The following is a 14,983-nucleotide window of genomic DNA, read 5'->3' on the forward strand; positions in this document are numbered from 1 at the left end:
AAGGCTCTACAGTTTCTCTCAAGGATTCAAAAAATGGTAATAACGTGATACTTAGTCATTTAATTATATGTATACACTAATATACAGAGAAGTGCTGTGGTATTGGGATACACTTTTTAATGATTACCTTAATCCAGTGCTCGGTGTCCGCTCTCCGATACGAAACTCGAAAGCCCAGTATGGGACAGCCGCCGTCCCGCCACGCGTAGAAGTTGATTTTTATCGCCGTAGAGTTCATGTAGACATGGTCCTCGGGCTTCGGAGGCTTGGGCCCTTTAAAAAGTGCAATGGAAGTTATTCCTAAGTAACAATACAAACTAAGCGCGAGGAGGGAGTTATTTGTTTTATAATTCTCTAAGCACAGTATAATAAAGAGTACTATCGTACAGTATGGCCACTCCCGCTCTCCGTTGAAAGTGCCACCCTGCACCCCCGCTCGGTTACCTCACAGTTATCGCCTGTCGAAAACGCGAACAGTCGACCTGTCATATCTCACTCATACAAGCATGCCACGCGTTCACCTACATGAGCTTAGAATGTGTGCTAGGAACGCGCCTCTTTCATATATTTGATCGCCAGTGTCCGAGATGAGCAAAAAGTAATAGTCAGTTGTTTGTTAGTTGTCACTTGTCAGCCGCACTATTGTATATTGTATAATATACATATATGTCCATTATACAACTTGGGCCCGAACAACAGTGTCAACCGCTAGTTTGTATGTAGCCTATGACTTACTTCCACCCCTGGTGGTAGCAGTCAGCATCTCGCATGGTGGTCCTATGGAGATTTTGTTTCGAGCCTGTATCCTTGCGTTGTATGTGGTCCCGCATTTCAGCATATCCATGGTGTATGATGTTACTTCTGAAGACAGCTCCACGGTATGCCAATCGGTGTCGGTCGCTTGCTTGTATTGCAGAATGTAGCCTGAAATGACACGAGATTTAATTTCATTAGTTACATGGTTACATGATCTTTAGTCCTACTTTATAGGGCGTAGAGAACCTTTAAAACTAGTTAGGATAAGTCTTAAAAGAATTTTAAAAATGTTCATGATTAATACACCGCCAGTCAGACGTAAATTATTGTAAGTAAGAGTGATGCCTAGAACCAATTGTCTTTAACCGAACTGGCTGGCCAAACCAACGGAAACAGTGCATTGCAGATCGCAGTGTTAATAAGCGAAGCGTCAAGGAGACAAAATCGTAGGTTGAGATCCTCGTAGAAGCGAAGGCCCATTGTGTCACCTGAAAGAGCGCTGGAGGCGAAGATGGAGCTTAAAAACGACATGAAGGTATGAAGAAGATGCTTTACCCAAGAGCGGTGAGCCACCGTCAGCAGGCGGCAGCCAATGTAGCCGCGCGCTAGACGCTGTGGTGTACTGTAAAGTGAGAGCGGGCGCTCCTGGGGCGAGCACCGCGATTACGCTGTACGTGATGGCGTCCTCTCCTAGCGTGTTGCTGGCCGTGCATGTGAAGTTGCCTGATGATTGCTCGTTTACTTCTGCAAAAATGTACACATAATATGAAACTCAGACTCGTAACTATTTCGGATGAAATAAGTATCACTGTTTTAAGTTGCTTATTCAAAATATTTGTCTCTTCTATATATCTGAACCAAGGCTGGTTTGCAAAGCATTTAAGGACCGCATCACTTCACATAGCGATCACTTCATATTCTCAAGAAATACCGAGGCATAACTACACTATTGTAAGGATCTTTTGCACCAAACCGTCCGTTACCGAATTGAGACTTTTTGTACGGGATTTTTTATAGACTTGTGCTGCGTGATGTTGACATGTCTGTTAATAGTGGTTGATGCATATTACCACAGCTCACAGTACGAGAAAGATGTACCTCTGATGTGCAGGTGTCCCTGGGGTATCACCTGGTAGAAGGCACGGTGGGGACAGGAGAGCGCGCGCGTCCAGCTGCAGCGCAGGCGCGGCGCCGGTAGTCCTATCTATACGCACGAGAACGCTAGCAGAGCGACGTTGCCGTTCCGTGCAATAGGACGTACCTCTAATGTGCAGGTGTCCGCGCGGTGTGACCTGGTAGAAGGCGTGGTGCGTGACGGGCGTGCGCGCGTGCGTCCAGCGCGAGCGCGGCGCCGGCAGTCCCACGCACGAGCACGCTAGTAGCGCGGCGTGGCCCGCTCCGCGAACGACCACGCCACCGAACGATGCTATTCGTGCTGGAACTGGAAGAAGATTATCAGTCGGTTATTACTGACTTACAGCATGCCTTGGATCAGAGATTACAAACATTCTCTAGAACAGGGTTTGTCGACGGGGTGATAGTATAAGTTTTTTAAGTCTTAGCATTAGGTAAATGTCTTACTAACACTAATATTAACTCTTTAGAGTTGTAATGTTCTACTAACCATCTATGGACCCTGAGTCTGAAATAAATGATTTTTATTATTATTTATTTATTTATAAGGACGCAGTTTTCCGGTCGTTTGAAATGTTTGTGCACCATGCTGTTAGTTTTGATCTGATGATGCTCTTTGAGTTGAAAATGTTGTGGGTAATTTGTCGATACAATAAATGATCTGTCCCATTGAAATCAGCGACATCAAATCAGACAGAATCTTTAAAATGTGCTTACTTCTAGCGTTCGGTCCTTGTCCCACCACAAGTGTGCTCTCTCCCTCCCCCGAACCCGTGGTAGCGGAGACCCAGAACTCGTACAGTTGGCTCTCTTGCAGGTTTCGGACGGGAAACATCAGCTCGAGCTCCGATTTTCCCTTGTCCACTGTTACCGTGTAGCTCTGGTGTTTGCCTAACCTGAAAACGTGAGATGTTTCAAGTTTGATAAAGAGGAATGAAGTAAAATGTAAAATCTGTATGGAATCTTTAATGTATCAAAGGCCACTCCAATAAGGCAACAGGTGGTTTACTATCACGAGCTAAGATTCTTGACGATTTTCAAAAGGAATTCAGTATAACCCAATGAAGTGGGTCGACATCTTTGGAGCTTTAATTTAATAACTACATATATTCCTTAGGCAGTAGCCTAAATCTACTATTATAGATGGTTTTAAGATCACCTTGTTTGGTGGACTTCTTGTCAAGGCTACATTGACCTTTAAAGACCAAAGACTATTAGATATTTAGGAGTAGGTAACTTACCGACCTGAAATGGTGAGTGCCAGCTTACGAGGTCGGAATCGCTACATCGGCAGAGTACATCCAACTTTGAAGTACAGGACAATACCCAGAGATTGTTAACAAGATAAGATTGCAAGTTTACGAGTAACTTACCGGCCTGCTTCCCTGTAGTAAACGGTGTAGTGTGAGATGATGCCGTTTGGGTGAAGTGGCGGCAGCCAGCTCACGAGGACAGAGTCGCTGGAGTACGCCAGCGCTTTGATCTTCTGAGGGGCTGATGGAACTGAAAAAAAAAATACAATTTTTAAGCAGAAATATTCAACAAAAATTATCTAGCTAGTTATCCTATTTAGCTCTGACATAAGAATTTAAAAAATGCTGTTTTATGTGATTGAAAGCAAGAACATGTCAGTCCACGTCACATGCTTGCTTTCAAAAACGTCAGATAAATTTTCACCCACAAATCTTACCGTCTTCCTCAGTCATGCAGTATACTGGCGGACTCCGCTTGCCGTCGCCTGCGTTGGTGAACGCAAGTACTTGCACGGAGTAGTTGGTGTACTTGCGTAACGTGTGCAAGTACGTGTCGGTCGTTGTCACTCGTTTGATTTCACCCACGTCAGCTAAAGGTACAGAAAGGCATGATTAACTTTATTTAAATTAATTATAATTAGTGTTGTTTAGTGTATATGCCTTTCAAATGAATAAAATCCCAAAATGAGGAAAAATATAAATCTAGATTGTAATAAATATAAACTTCTATAGTCGATGAAGTTCTATTATGCGTCATTTACGTATAAATAAACTCGAACCCAGTTGTTTCCTTGCACACCCAAAACCACATGGCGACCTTGCCAGTGCGGCCTTATACTACATTTGGCATAGGGCTCATTTTAGGTACGGTACGAACTACGAATCGTATATGGCTGCTAAAGTTATTATACTTATAATTTTCTGTTTTATTTCTTTGGATGGAACAATATTTACCATGGTCACTAGTAAGCGGTGAGTAGATGACTTTGTATCCTTGGATAAGGCCGCCGTGCTGACCTAGAGGTGGTGGGGTCCACACCACCTTCATACTTGAAGATGAGAGCGGAGAACAAGTCACTCTTGTCGGGTGTGACTCGGGAACTAAGAAAAAAATAAGTCATGTAAAAATTAAAACATGTATATGTCATGACTCATGGTATAGATTCGAGAGCTTATGATTACTGCTATTAGATTATTCTTTAGTTTGGGTACAGAGCTACGGGAACCATATGCCAAAATGTGGCGGTATTAGGTGAGTATCTGAAGTAATTTTTTTTCTTTAAAATTTTTCTATTTCCAGATATTGCACAGGTGAAGACTATTAGGAAGACTGGAAGCAAACTCAAGTACGAAGCACAAGAAATAGGACAACATGTGGAGCCCATGGGCTATAAGGCTCCAGGGTAAAGATTTGTAATCTCATTTTTTGGTGTACTTAATTACCTCCTTCTAAAGTAGTGGCAGCGACCGGCGCAGACGGCGGGCCGGCGGCTACGCCATTGAACGCGCGCACGCGCACTTCGTACCGCGTGAACTTCCTTAAAGCTGACAGGCTCAGCTCTGTCGCTGACCACCCGTTTACTGTTAGTGTCCTGGAATAATGTTTGGGGTTTTTTTTATACTACTCTGAAGCGACATCATTTTATCCGTTAAAAGAAAGCCGTAACTATGTGTTGTAATCACTGGCAAAAAATATTCGTAACGACTTCTTACTGAGCGAGACTCATTTTCGCTTAGTAAGAAGTATCAATAATTGTCTATTTAAACTACCATCCCGAGCCTAAAAAGCACAAATTTTACTCATCTTGTAGCGTATAGTATTGGTATTATTTATTTATTATTCAAATAAGTTACACAGTATAACAGTAAAAAACCAAAGCACTGTGAAACTAAAAAAAAGTATAAAAACACAAAAAAACACAAACAAAAAAAGAATACAAAATAATTAGGTATAGCAAATTCGTACGTGTTTTTAGGGCTTTAGTAATAAAGATTCCCGTGAAGGCGGGCATCTTGCGATATGCAGGTGGTTTAGCCCACCCGTTTATTGTAGATGAAGGATTAATATGTATTACCAAAGACATATATAACTCCGTATAGACAGCTACAGTCTAAGAAAAAAACGTACCTCAGAACCATATAGAAAAGGTACGGTGGCCTAGATGGCGTTACACCTTTGGGGGACCCTCATTTTAACACATATCAAGCTAAGAATATGGGCCAAATTATCAAAGCTGAGGTTTAAAAGTTTTAAGCTTGTGTCGAGAGATGGTAGTCTATGCTCTGTTATTACATATTTTACTCTATAATACTTGATCCTCTTTATTATTAGGTACCATATTTATTCATATTCATTCATATTTATTTATTCAATAACAATATTACATTGTGTTTGAATCTTAAATCTAGGCACACAAAAACAAAGCATAATATTTGAAGAAACATAAAAAAAAATCGGTATAATATAATATAAAGTGCAACAACTAAAGCTAGTAATGAACATTAATTTGTCAAAATCCTAAGTAGTACCTAGTAGAGTTCCTAACAGGCGTGCCTCCCGGGCTGATCTCAGTACAAGAGACGGTGTAGCCCAGAAGCTCGCCGTGCCACGCCTCCCGCGGCGGCGGGCGCCACGCCGCGTGCAGCTCGCCCGGCCCGCCCGGCGTCACGTGCACGTTCGTGGGAGGCTCGGAGGGAGCTGAAAATATCACATTATTATTTAATCGAGTGTCCATTCCGTTCCTGAGTCATGGATGTTTTCTATGTATATGTTTTTTATGTATATAAGTATTTGCAAATTATATATATCGTTGTCTGAGTACCCACAACACGAGATTTCTTGAGCTTACCGTGGGACTCAGTCAATCTGTGTAAGAATGTCCTATAATATATAAAAAATGGTAGACGTGATCAGTGGATACATGTAGAACTCAACATCATAGTGTAATAATGGAAAAAATGGATCAGTTACAATTGGCCTCGTCGAGATTTGCCCCGCTGTACCTTACATAATATATCAACTCACAACAGCATTGTACCTCTATAAGCTTCTAGGTATAGAATAAATATATATATGTATATGTATAGTATATGTAAGTATATATTATTTTAATATATCTTTTATACATAATAATAATGGTACATAAAAGTTAAACCCTAACCGTCACGTCAGTATCTCAAAATTTATATAAACCTGCCCTTAACTGTTTCGATAACTAGTATCTTTGTGTATGCATATTTCCAACTACAACTGTTCCCCTCAATATCTGTGTTCTTGTGCTCTGCAATATTATAGATTTGCCATTACCTAGGTAATAGTTCTAAAGCTACCCCTCAACCCGGGGCGCTACGGAAGACCAGCGCTGTGGTACTCATATCATAGCATATGCTGAGTGGCGTCCTTTTGTTGCCACTACACAGGCGCCAATGTTTCTTCCACAATCCCTGTTTATTTTTTTTTTTGTTCTACTGATGCACCATCTATTTTTGCGTTTATCTTTGTGTAACTGGTTTTAGGTGTAATCAGTATCTAGTACCTTAAATGTTTAGAGAGTAAGTTGTTCTTGTAACGTAGGTTAAGGCGCCATATGTAGAATGGTTTATACAATAAATGATTTTTGTCTTTATCTATCTTTATCTATCTATATTTATGTAAATTTGTAAGTAGGTATACGCGTATTATGTAGTTTTATTTTTATAAACGTTTGTATGATGTATAACAATATGTACGTAACCATTTATTAGGTTTATTAAGATAGCTCTTATTGATCTCTGTTTGGCCCAAAGGTTAGCTGATAGAGAATGCCTTTTGGTATTAAGTTCGCCTTTTGTACATTTTTTTTACTGTGCAATAAAGTTTAAATAAATAAATGGGTTTCTAAATAATTAACGTTGGTATACACATATACTCCGCCGCCCTGAAAAACATATGGTATGAGTTGCCCTGAGTTGGCGACCTGGTTGACGACGACACAAAAGGACCTGAAAGAGAGAGGAGTGGACAACACAGTAGCCCAGAACCGGGAGTGGAAACGGCAGGCAAGGAGAACTGACCCCAGATGACTGGATAAGGCTTAGGACAAGAAGAAGGAGGAGGTTTCTAACTGCCTCAAGTGCCGCTTTTAAATTTCTCAGACGACAGCATTGTGTAGACCTGGAAGTTCGCGTTTCCGTACTACTGGAAGGTCGGGTTAGGAAACCCTTTTCAATCTTCTGAACTTTCAGATTTCACGCGTCCTAAAATAGGCAAAATGAACTATAACTTGCCTTCTTCTTGCGTCTTCACGACGACGGGTTCGGTGTAGGCACTTCGGTCGATTTGGTTTACGGCTGCTAACCGAATCATGTAGGCCGTGTGTGGCTTCAGTCCACTGAGCAGTGCCTCGTAGTGGATATCGCCTTTTTTAGTCAGCCTGAAACAGAATAATCATTTCACTGCAAAATATAACTAAAAGGGAAGAAAGAATGTAACCAGAAGGGAATTACTGCATCGACTACGTATTAACCGTCCTGAGTATTTTTCCCAACCTAACAACTTTTCGAGTAACACTGGTGGTGGTAACTGAAGTGAAAGTTGAATTATGATTGATGGTGTAACTATGGTATGCTCTGCGCACGGTCAGCACGGTGCTCTAAGGTGTTTCATGCTGTATATTTGAAATCAATACCAGAAACTAAAATTATCTAACTATAGACACGCGTACAGTGGCAGTGGATGCCCCAACATCACTTTAAGTGTAGCGCTGCATAGACCCATGAATGAAATTGACAGAACGTTGCCTTCCCTGGCTGCAGGGGGATACTCACGTGACTTGTGGCTGCTGCGCCGCCCCATGGACGGACACGTTAACAGTGACAGTGGCGTGCCACTGGTCCACACGCACTGCCCCCCACAGCACTCAGATTACAGTGCTGTATGGTGTAACCCAGAAGCGGTGAGTTGCCTTAGACATCATAACAACAGGAGTCACAGTTACTTACGCGACTTGTGGCTGCTGCGCCGCCCCGTGGACAGAGACGTTGACAGTGACAGCGGCGTGCCACTGGTGTACACGCACTGCCCCCACAGCACTCAGAGTACAGTGCTGTATGGTGTAACCCAGGAGCGGTGAGTTGCCTTAGACATCATAACAACAGGAGTCACAGTTACTTACGCGACTTGTGGCTGCTGCGCCGCCCCGTGGACGGAGACGTTGACAGTGACAGCGGCGTGCCACTGGTCTACACGCACTGCCCCCACAGCACTCAGAGTACAGTGCTGTATGGTGTAACCCAGGAGCGGGGAGTTGCCGTCGAATCCCTGACTCCAGGATAACCTTACTGCGCGGCTCAGGATCTCCGTCACGGATAGAGAGTGGGGCGTATCGGGTTTCTCTGAGGAGCAAAAAATTACACGTTAACAAATATTAGATGGCACGAAGGGAGGCCTATGCTCAGCAGTGGGCGATTAATGGCTGAAATGATGATGATGAGATGGCACTAGGTGAAACTGAGAATAAGCGATTCACGTGACGGTGGCAATCGGTAAATGAAGATAATTTTAAAATCTAGTGGTAGGAACATTTGGACTTCAAGCAGGTTGATCATGTCCAGCCACCATCAGATTTATTGGAGCAGTCAAAGTGCTCAAATCTATCTGAACACACCTCTGTCAAGGCCTCCAGGCGTTAGGGCGTGTTCAGATATTTTAGAACGCCACTCCGATACGTCTTACGTCTATTTTAGTAAGAATTGCAAGTTTAAAAATGACTTACCTTGGACGGATAAATAAATGTAATGGTCGCTATGACCATAGGCGTTGACGGCTTGGCACTTGTACACCCCAGAGTCCGGTCTGTCGGCTCTGCTGATGTATAATTGGGACCTTAAACCACTATCAGTCTTTGCTTCGGAGACACTTAGCCTGAAACAAAAAAATATATTGGTTGAGTATGAAATGCATACAGGAAGGATGTAAGCTTTGGAATTTAAATGCATTATTGCATATATGCATTTCATGCGACTGAAATTATCCCTGAGTCTGTGCGGAAAAAGAAAAATCACGAAATGTATAGATCCACATAAAGTTAATCCATGGATCATCTCTTTTAAAATTGACTCTTCGCGAATAAATATCTGGCAGATAAAACTAGTGCGAAAGGGACAAATAGCGGTAGGGGTATAATTTATCGCGTGACCATGCTGGGCAGGACATAAAAGAATGCATGTAATTAAGCGCGGCTGAAGCTTGAAATCTTCATTCGTTGCATTCTCTATGTGACTAATTTTTTGGGCCACTTCTCAAAACTTTTGAAAAGAACGCAAAGTCGGAACGAAATGAACATTGAATGAACTTGAAACTACGGGAAATTCTATCACAAGAAAATAAATAATAAATAAATATTATAGGACATTCTTACACAGATTAACTGAGGCACACGGTAAGCTTAAGAAGGCTTGTGTTGTTGGTACTCAGACAACGATATATATAATATCAAAGACCTATATAGCTTCTAGACGTACAAGGTCTAAGAAAAAAACGTACCCCGGTTAAAAGCTACGCTCAACCAGAGGGCGCCACACCCTTTGGGGTGCGCTCACCTAGATGGCGACTCTGGTTGAGACTTAAAACATGTCAGTTTAAGGCCATGGGTTTGACCTAAATTTTTAGGTTACATACCGTGCTAAAAGTTATAACCCCGTGTCAATAGATGGCAGTAAATTGTATAAATGCACAACTCTGTCGTGGTAATTATTAAAATGTCGATAGATGGCAATTAAATCAATCAGTATATTATAGGTATATAACCTGTTTCTTATCGTGGTCTTTAAAAAGTATGAAAACAGAAAAAGGTTAGCGATATAATTAGAATTGTTTGAGTGGTGAGAGTAAGTGCGTTTTTACATTATCCGATTCGATATCGGATGTAGGAAGGTTTTCGAAGAAAAAAAATCAAAGATGGCGGCGTAAATATATGGGATATTGGTCCGACATCCAATATTGAAACGGATAATGTGAAAACGCACTAAGACAAGGGACAAACTATCAGAGCTCTACTTAAATGAGCTGTTTTTTTAACGTTTATAAATTTAACTACCGATAATTTTTTTGAAGATTGGCAAATAATATATTTTTCTGATAGCACGTTAAACGATCACGAAAAGGTGGCTCTTTTATTATTATTTCGTATCATTTATTTATTATCTTATTACATGACCGAAATGACCTTTGCGAAATTTAATAGCAGATGAGGTGACCAATGCCTTTGCGTGTGCTCAATATATGAAATTAGAAAAAAAGCGATGCCAATTGTCAGTGTCACTTAGAGCTAAGTATCACCACATCACTGACAGCTTTGTCACTAGTGTTTGTTTTTCTTACAATTCAACACGAGCAAAGGCATTCACGTATTTTCACCTCAACTGCTATTACATTTTATTTCAGTTACTTAAAAAAGATAATAAATAAATAATACGAAATATAAGAGCCACCTTTGCGTAATCGTTATAACGTATTATATCAGAAATAAATATTATTTGCCTATCTTCAAAAATCTTTAGGTTTAGCCAATGAGGAGGCACACTCAAAGGTTATGACAGATAGCGCCACCCTATTAGTCCGAAAATAATAGAATAATCCTTAGTCTATGTCTGTCTCTGTCTACCATACCACCATAGTACCATACGAGAGAGCGATAAGACGATATATTATGTTTTTTCTCTCTTACACATATGAATGACAGTGACATGCCTAGACACTTGCACAGGCACCGCCTGGCGGGATAAAATGTCAGTGTGCCTCCTCATTATGTTCCATAACACCTATTTCGTTTTGATACCTGCATTTTTTTGAATACTTACAAAAAATCTTGCACTATTCAATTAATTTACTTTACCTTATAATTTTATTACCGTCGTCCTCACTCTCCACGCTTAGAGAACGTGCAAGTTTCATTCATGAAAAAAAAACCGACAAACAACAACAAACACATTCCACACGTTCGTATTTGTTGCTTGTGTTCGCTGTTTGTTGAAAATGAGGGCCTTTATTTTATTGTATTTATTACCTACCCACTCGTAGACTTCTCTCTTCAAAAATTAACGTCACGTTTGAGGAAGGAAAGAATCACATCCAAACATGCATGGATATTAAACGTTGGCAAAAAAAGTTATATTAAAATGTGGCGACATCATAGTGTCGTCCATTTCAAATCAGTAGTAAGAAAACGGGACGACACCGATGTTGCCATTTTTCAATTTCTACTCTTGCTGGCTGTTGACTTAACTGCGTTGGTAGAGTCAGTCCAAGGTAAGTTAGCAACGATTTTGATAGCCTCGCCGATGAAAATGATATTTAAACATCAAAATGCGATTCAATTCCTTAAATTGCAGAGGCAGGGCGAACAAAATAATTATATAGGTACTCATTTGGCCCACACTATCAAAGTCGCCAATTGCCACTACCGATATTGTATTTAGGAGTATTTGGGAGAGTAAACTTGTTTGCTGCCAACAAACTGTACCTAATGCAATTTGACAAATTAAGAACCTAAATGAAACTTATTGTAATCTTTACTTTTTTAATCAATAGATAAGATAATTGACCATTATAGCAACACGAATTAGTTTATTTCTGCCACACCGGACTGTAGCTCCGGTTAGTAAACTAGACTATAATAACTTTGAAGTCGACACTGCTCCTGCATTTTGACACAAAGTTTGACGGCTTGAAAAAACACGTCTATGGTTCACATGTTTGTTCCTGGGTTTTTAAGTAAATAAGTATGGAATTAAACACTTTATTGTACCACCAAAATGAAACAGACAACAACAGAACAATTATATAAAGCGTAGCTAACATAGTACATTCCTACTATCTAAATAAGTTGATCACAATTTACAATGTAATGTCCTTCATAGGTACGTTAAAATCCAAAAACACAATACGTATTTGGGAAATTAACTATAGACTTATCGTGGCATATTTAATGTAGGGTTTTGAAGAACTTTGCACGACCTTGTAAATGACAAATAACAGGTGCCGTAGCCGAATGGCATTTCTGTAACGCGAAATGAAAACGAAACGCCGCGAAAGGTTGACTGGCTCTGTCGCGCCAATACGTAAGAACGATAGAGATAGCTACCATAGAAACTAAGACTAAAAATTAACCTGCACTTTTTTGACAAGATAATCCATGATGTCCCAGTTGGTCCACGTTCCACGTCTGTGCCACAAGAGCATACTTATACATATGTATGGCACACACTCAGAGCAAAAAATTATTTTTCTTGAATCTGTGGGCATACCCATCCAAACTCCGAGTCGCAAGCCAGTCGCCAGTATAAGGGAGGTCGAATCCAAGAAAATACCAGTATTGGGTGCGAGATGGGCATGTAGCCAGTAACCGTCTTCCCGGGCTCCAACCTCAAAAAACCTCGCGAGTCGCGTGTTCTGGAGCTGTAAAGTTGTTCAGAAGAGTATTGTAAGATAAATCACAGTAAACATTATCCCAACAACTTTTTGACTTTAGATTGTCTGGAATTGTCCAGGGTAAATCACAATAAACATTATCCCAACAACTTTTTGACTTTAGATTGTCTGGAATTGTCCAGGGTAAATCACAATAAACATTATCCCAACCACTTTTTGATTTTAGATTGTCAGGAATTGTCCAGGGTAAATCATAATAAACATTATCCCAACAACTTTTTGATTTTAGATTGTCAGGAATTGTCCAGGGTAAATCACAATAAACATTATCCCAACAACTTTTTGATTTTAGATTGTCAGGAATTGTCCAGGGTAAATCACAATAAACATTATCCCAACAACTTTTTGATTTTAGATTGTCAGGAATTGTCCAGGGTAAATCACAATAAACATTATCCCAACAACTTTTTGACTTTAGATTGTGGACCAAGAAGGCGGCACATCTCGTTTCCTTTGGCTATTTGGAGAGGATGGAAATGAGCAGCACATAGAAATCTATGGCTCAATTCCTTTTTGTTAGGGAGTGCAGGGCGGAATTTCCTAAAAACAAAAATATGATCAATAAATAAGAATAAATAATGAATGGTTGGAACTTATGGAGAGACTTTCTTATCTCTAATTACCAACAATATTTTTTCAAGATTCGGCAGTTTTGCCGTCTCCGTTTGCAGCATTTTCACGCGATTAATAAAAAATAAAAATAAAATGATATAACATCAGGCCGCCCCGTCGCACTATTTTGTAAGTGTGATAGGGACGGCCTAATGTTTTACCGTTAATCGCGCGACCATGCTATCGGTGCGAGTAACACTTTTAACATGGTCACATCAAGGCACTTCATCCACACACACACACACACACACACGCACACGCACACGCACACGCACACGCACACGCACACGCACACGCACACGCACACGCACACGCACACGCACACACACACACACACACACACACACACACACACACACACACACACACACACACACACACACACACGCATTTATGTTTTTGATGGGATGTATACTCACATAAACACACATACAAATAGATTCAAATTAGACTACAACTAAACCATCTGCATTATAATGTTAGCCTACATAAGCTCTCATACAATAGTATAGTCAAGTATGTCACTCTCCTGCATCTTTTCAGCTATATCTACCTACTTAAAAAATCACGTCAATTCGTCGTTTCGTCAGTCCTTCACCTTGAAAGACTGACAAACAATCAGACACAACACTTTCACATTTATAATATTAGTATGGATTTAACAGACACTTTTTAAGGTTCCGTAGTCAACTAGGAACGCTTATAGTTTCGCCATGTCTGTCTGTACGTCCGTCCGTCCGTCCGCGGATAATCTTAGTGACCGTTAACACTAGAAAGCTGAAATTTGGTACCAATATGTAAATCAATCACGCTGACAAAGGGCATAAGCTTGTATAATATATAATCAAATAATTATATATAAGACAAGCTTATGCCCGCGGCTTCGTTCGCGTTATAGAGATAAAATAATTTTTAAGAAAAAAAAAACCGTCGCCTTTCGGGTTCTGGTGAAAGCTACTTGCGAATGTTGGATTATGTAGAAATGTGTAGGTATTTTTTAAAACTGCTTTGAATGCTTTAATTATTAGATGGCAACACAAATGAATATACGTATAACGTTAACCCTTTATTTGGCAGGGCTAAAAAATGTCCAAATTGCTTTATTTGACAAATTTTCTGAAATGTAGGGTCAAAAATAGGTTAGTAAAAATTACTAAAAAAAATCTAACGTTTTCAGTTTTCATGAAAACTGATGTATATCACAGTATACAGTGCCAAAGTAATGCAGTGCTATGTATGTTCGGCAATGTATATTAGGATAGACAATTCCAAATATGGGTCAGTAGAATTTAAATAAAAAGAAATAAATAAATTCACTTTTTATTTCATTTGTATACCAAAAATCAAATCGCAGTATACAAAAACCAAACCATAGGTACATTATTTTGTATGGACACTCAAAAAACAATTTCTGGGATTCTTCTCTTTAACTAAAACACCCTAAAATTTAATGCAAAAAACAATCGTCAATTTTTGGCAATTTTCACAGCACCCTATGTAATTTTCAGTGAATATGAAATGTCCAACATGGTGAATCGTCTGCAGGTAAATCTTCCAATCATCTTTTACTTCAACAGAAGCTCCATGGGGCTTTTGACCATGTGTAACTAAGGACAAACTTTTTCAGTCTTTTCGGCCTACAGGGAACTGCGGATCGATTTTTGACGAATTCGCCGTTCGAAAGTCTGTGGAAAACGACGTCACGCTATTTTTGAAAAAGGACGCCTAGTAATTGTAAAACTAGTGGTAATGACCACTC

At 40.1% G+C, this 14,983-nt stretch overlaps 1 protein-coding gene across 1 annotated transcript in view; it reads right to left on the reverse strand.

Annotated features, from left to right (window-relative positions):
• Positions 1 to 14,983, reverse strand: part of LOC125225608 (Down syndrome cell adhesion molecule-like protein Dscam2) — a 50,115-nt gene that overhangs the window by 8,869 nt on the left and 26,263 nt on the right. Inside the window, exons 11-23 of the mRNA XM_048129394.1 lie at positions 8,897 to 9,045; positions 8,297 to 8,516; positions 7,410 to 7,555; positions 5,673 to 5,841; positions 4,587 to 4,735; positions 4,098 to 4,244; positions 3,581 to 3,733; positions 3,264 to 3,393; positions 2,608 to 2,786; positions 2,018 to 2,197; positions 1,312 to 1,500; positions 736 to 924; positions 128 to 273 (exon numbers count right to left, since the gene is read on the reverse strand). Coding sequence (XP_047985351.1) covers positions 128 to 273; positions 736 to 924; positions 1,312 to 1,500; positions 2,018 to 2,197; positions 2,608 to 2,786; positions 3,264 to 3,393; positions 3,581 to 3,733; positions 4,098 to 4,244; positions 4,587 to 4,735; positions 5,673 to 5,841; positions 7,410 to 7,555; positions 8,297 to 8,516; positions 8,897 to 9,045 — 2,146 coding nt within the window. The remainder of the gene's footprint in view (positions 1 to 127; positions 274 to 735; positions 925 to 1,311; positions 1,501 to 2,017; positions 2,198 to 2,607; positions 2,787 to 3,263; positions 3,394 to 3,580; positions 3,734 to 4,097; positions 4,245 to 4,586; positions 4,736 to 5,672; positions 5,842 to 7,409; positions 7,556 to 8,296; positions 8,517 to 8,896; positions 9,046 to 14,983) is intronic.

The sequence above is a fragment of the Leguminivora glycinivorella genome, chromosome 4 (assembly GCF_023078275.1).
Source record: "Leguminivora glycinivorella isolate SPB_JAAS2020 chromosome 4, LegGlyc_1.1, whole genome shotgun sequence".
NCBI lineage: Eukaryota > Metazoa > Arthropoda > Insecta > Lepidoptera > Tortricidae > Leguminivora > Leguminivora glycinivorella.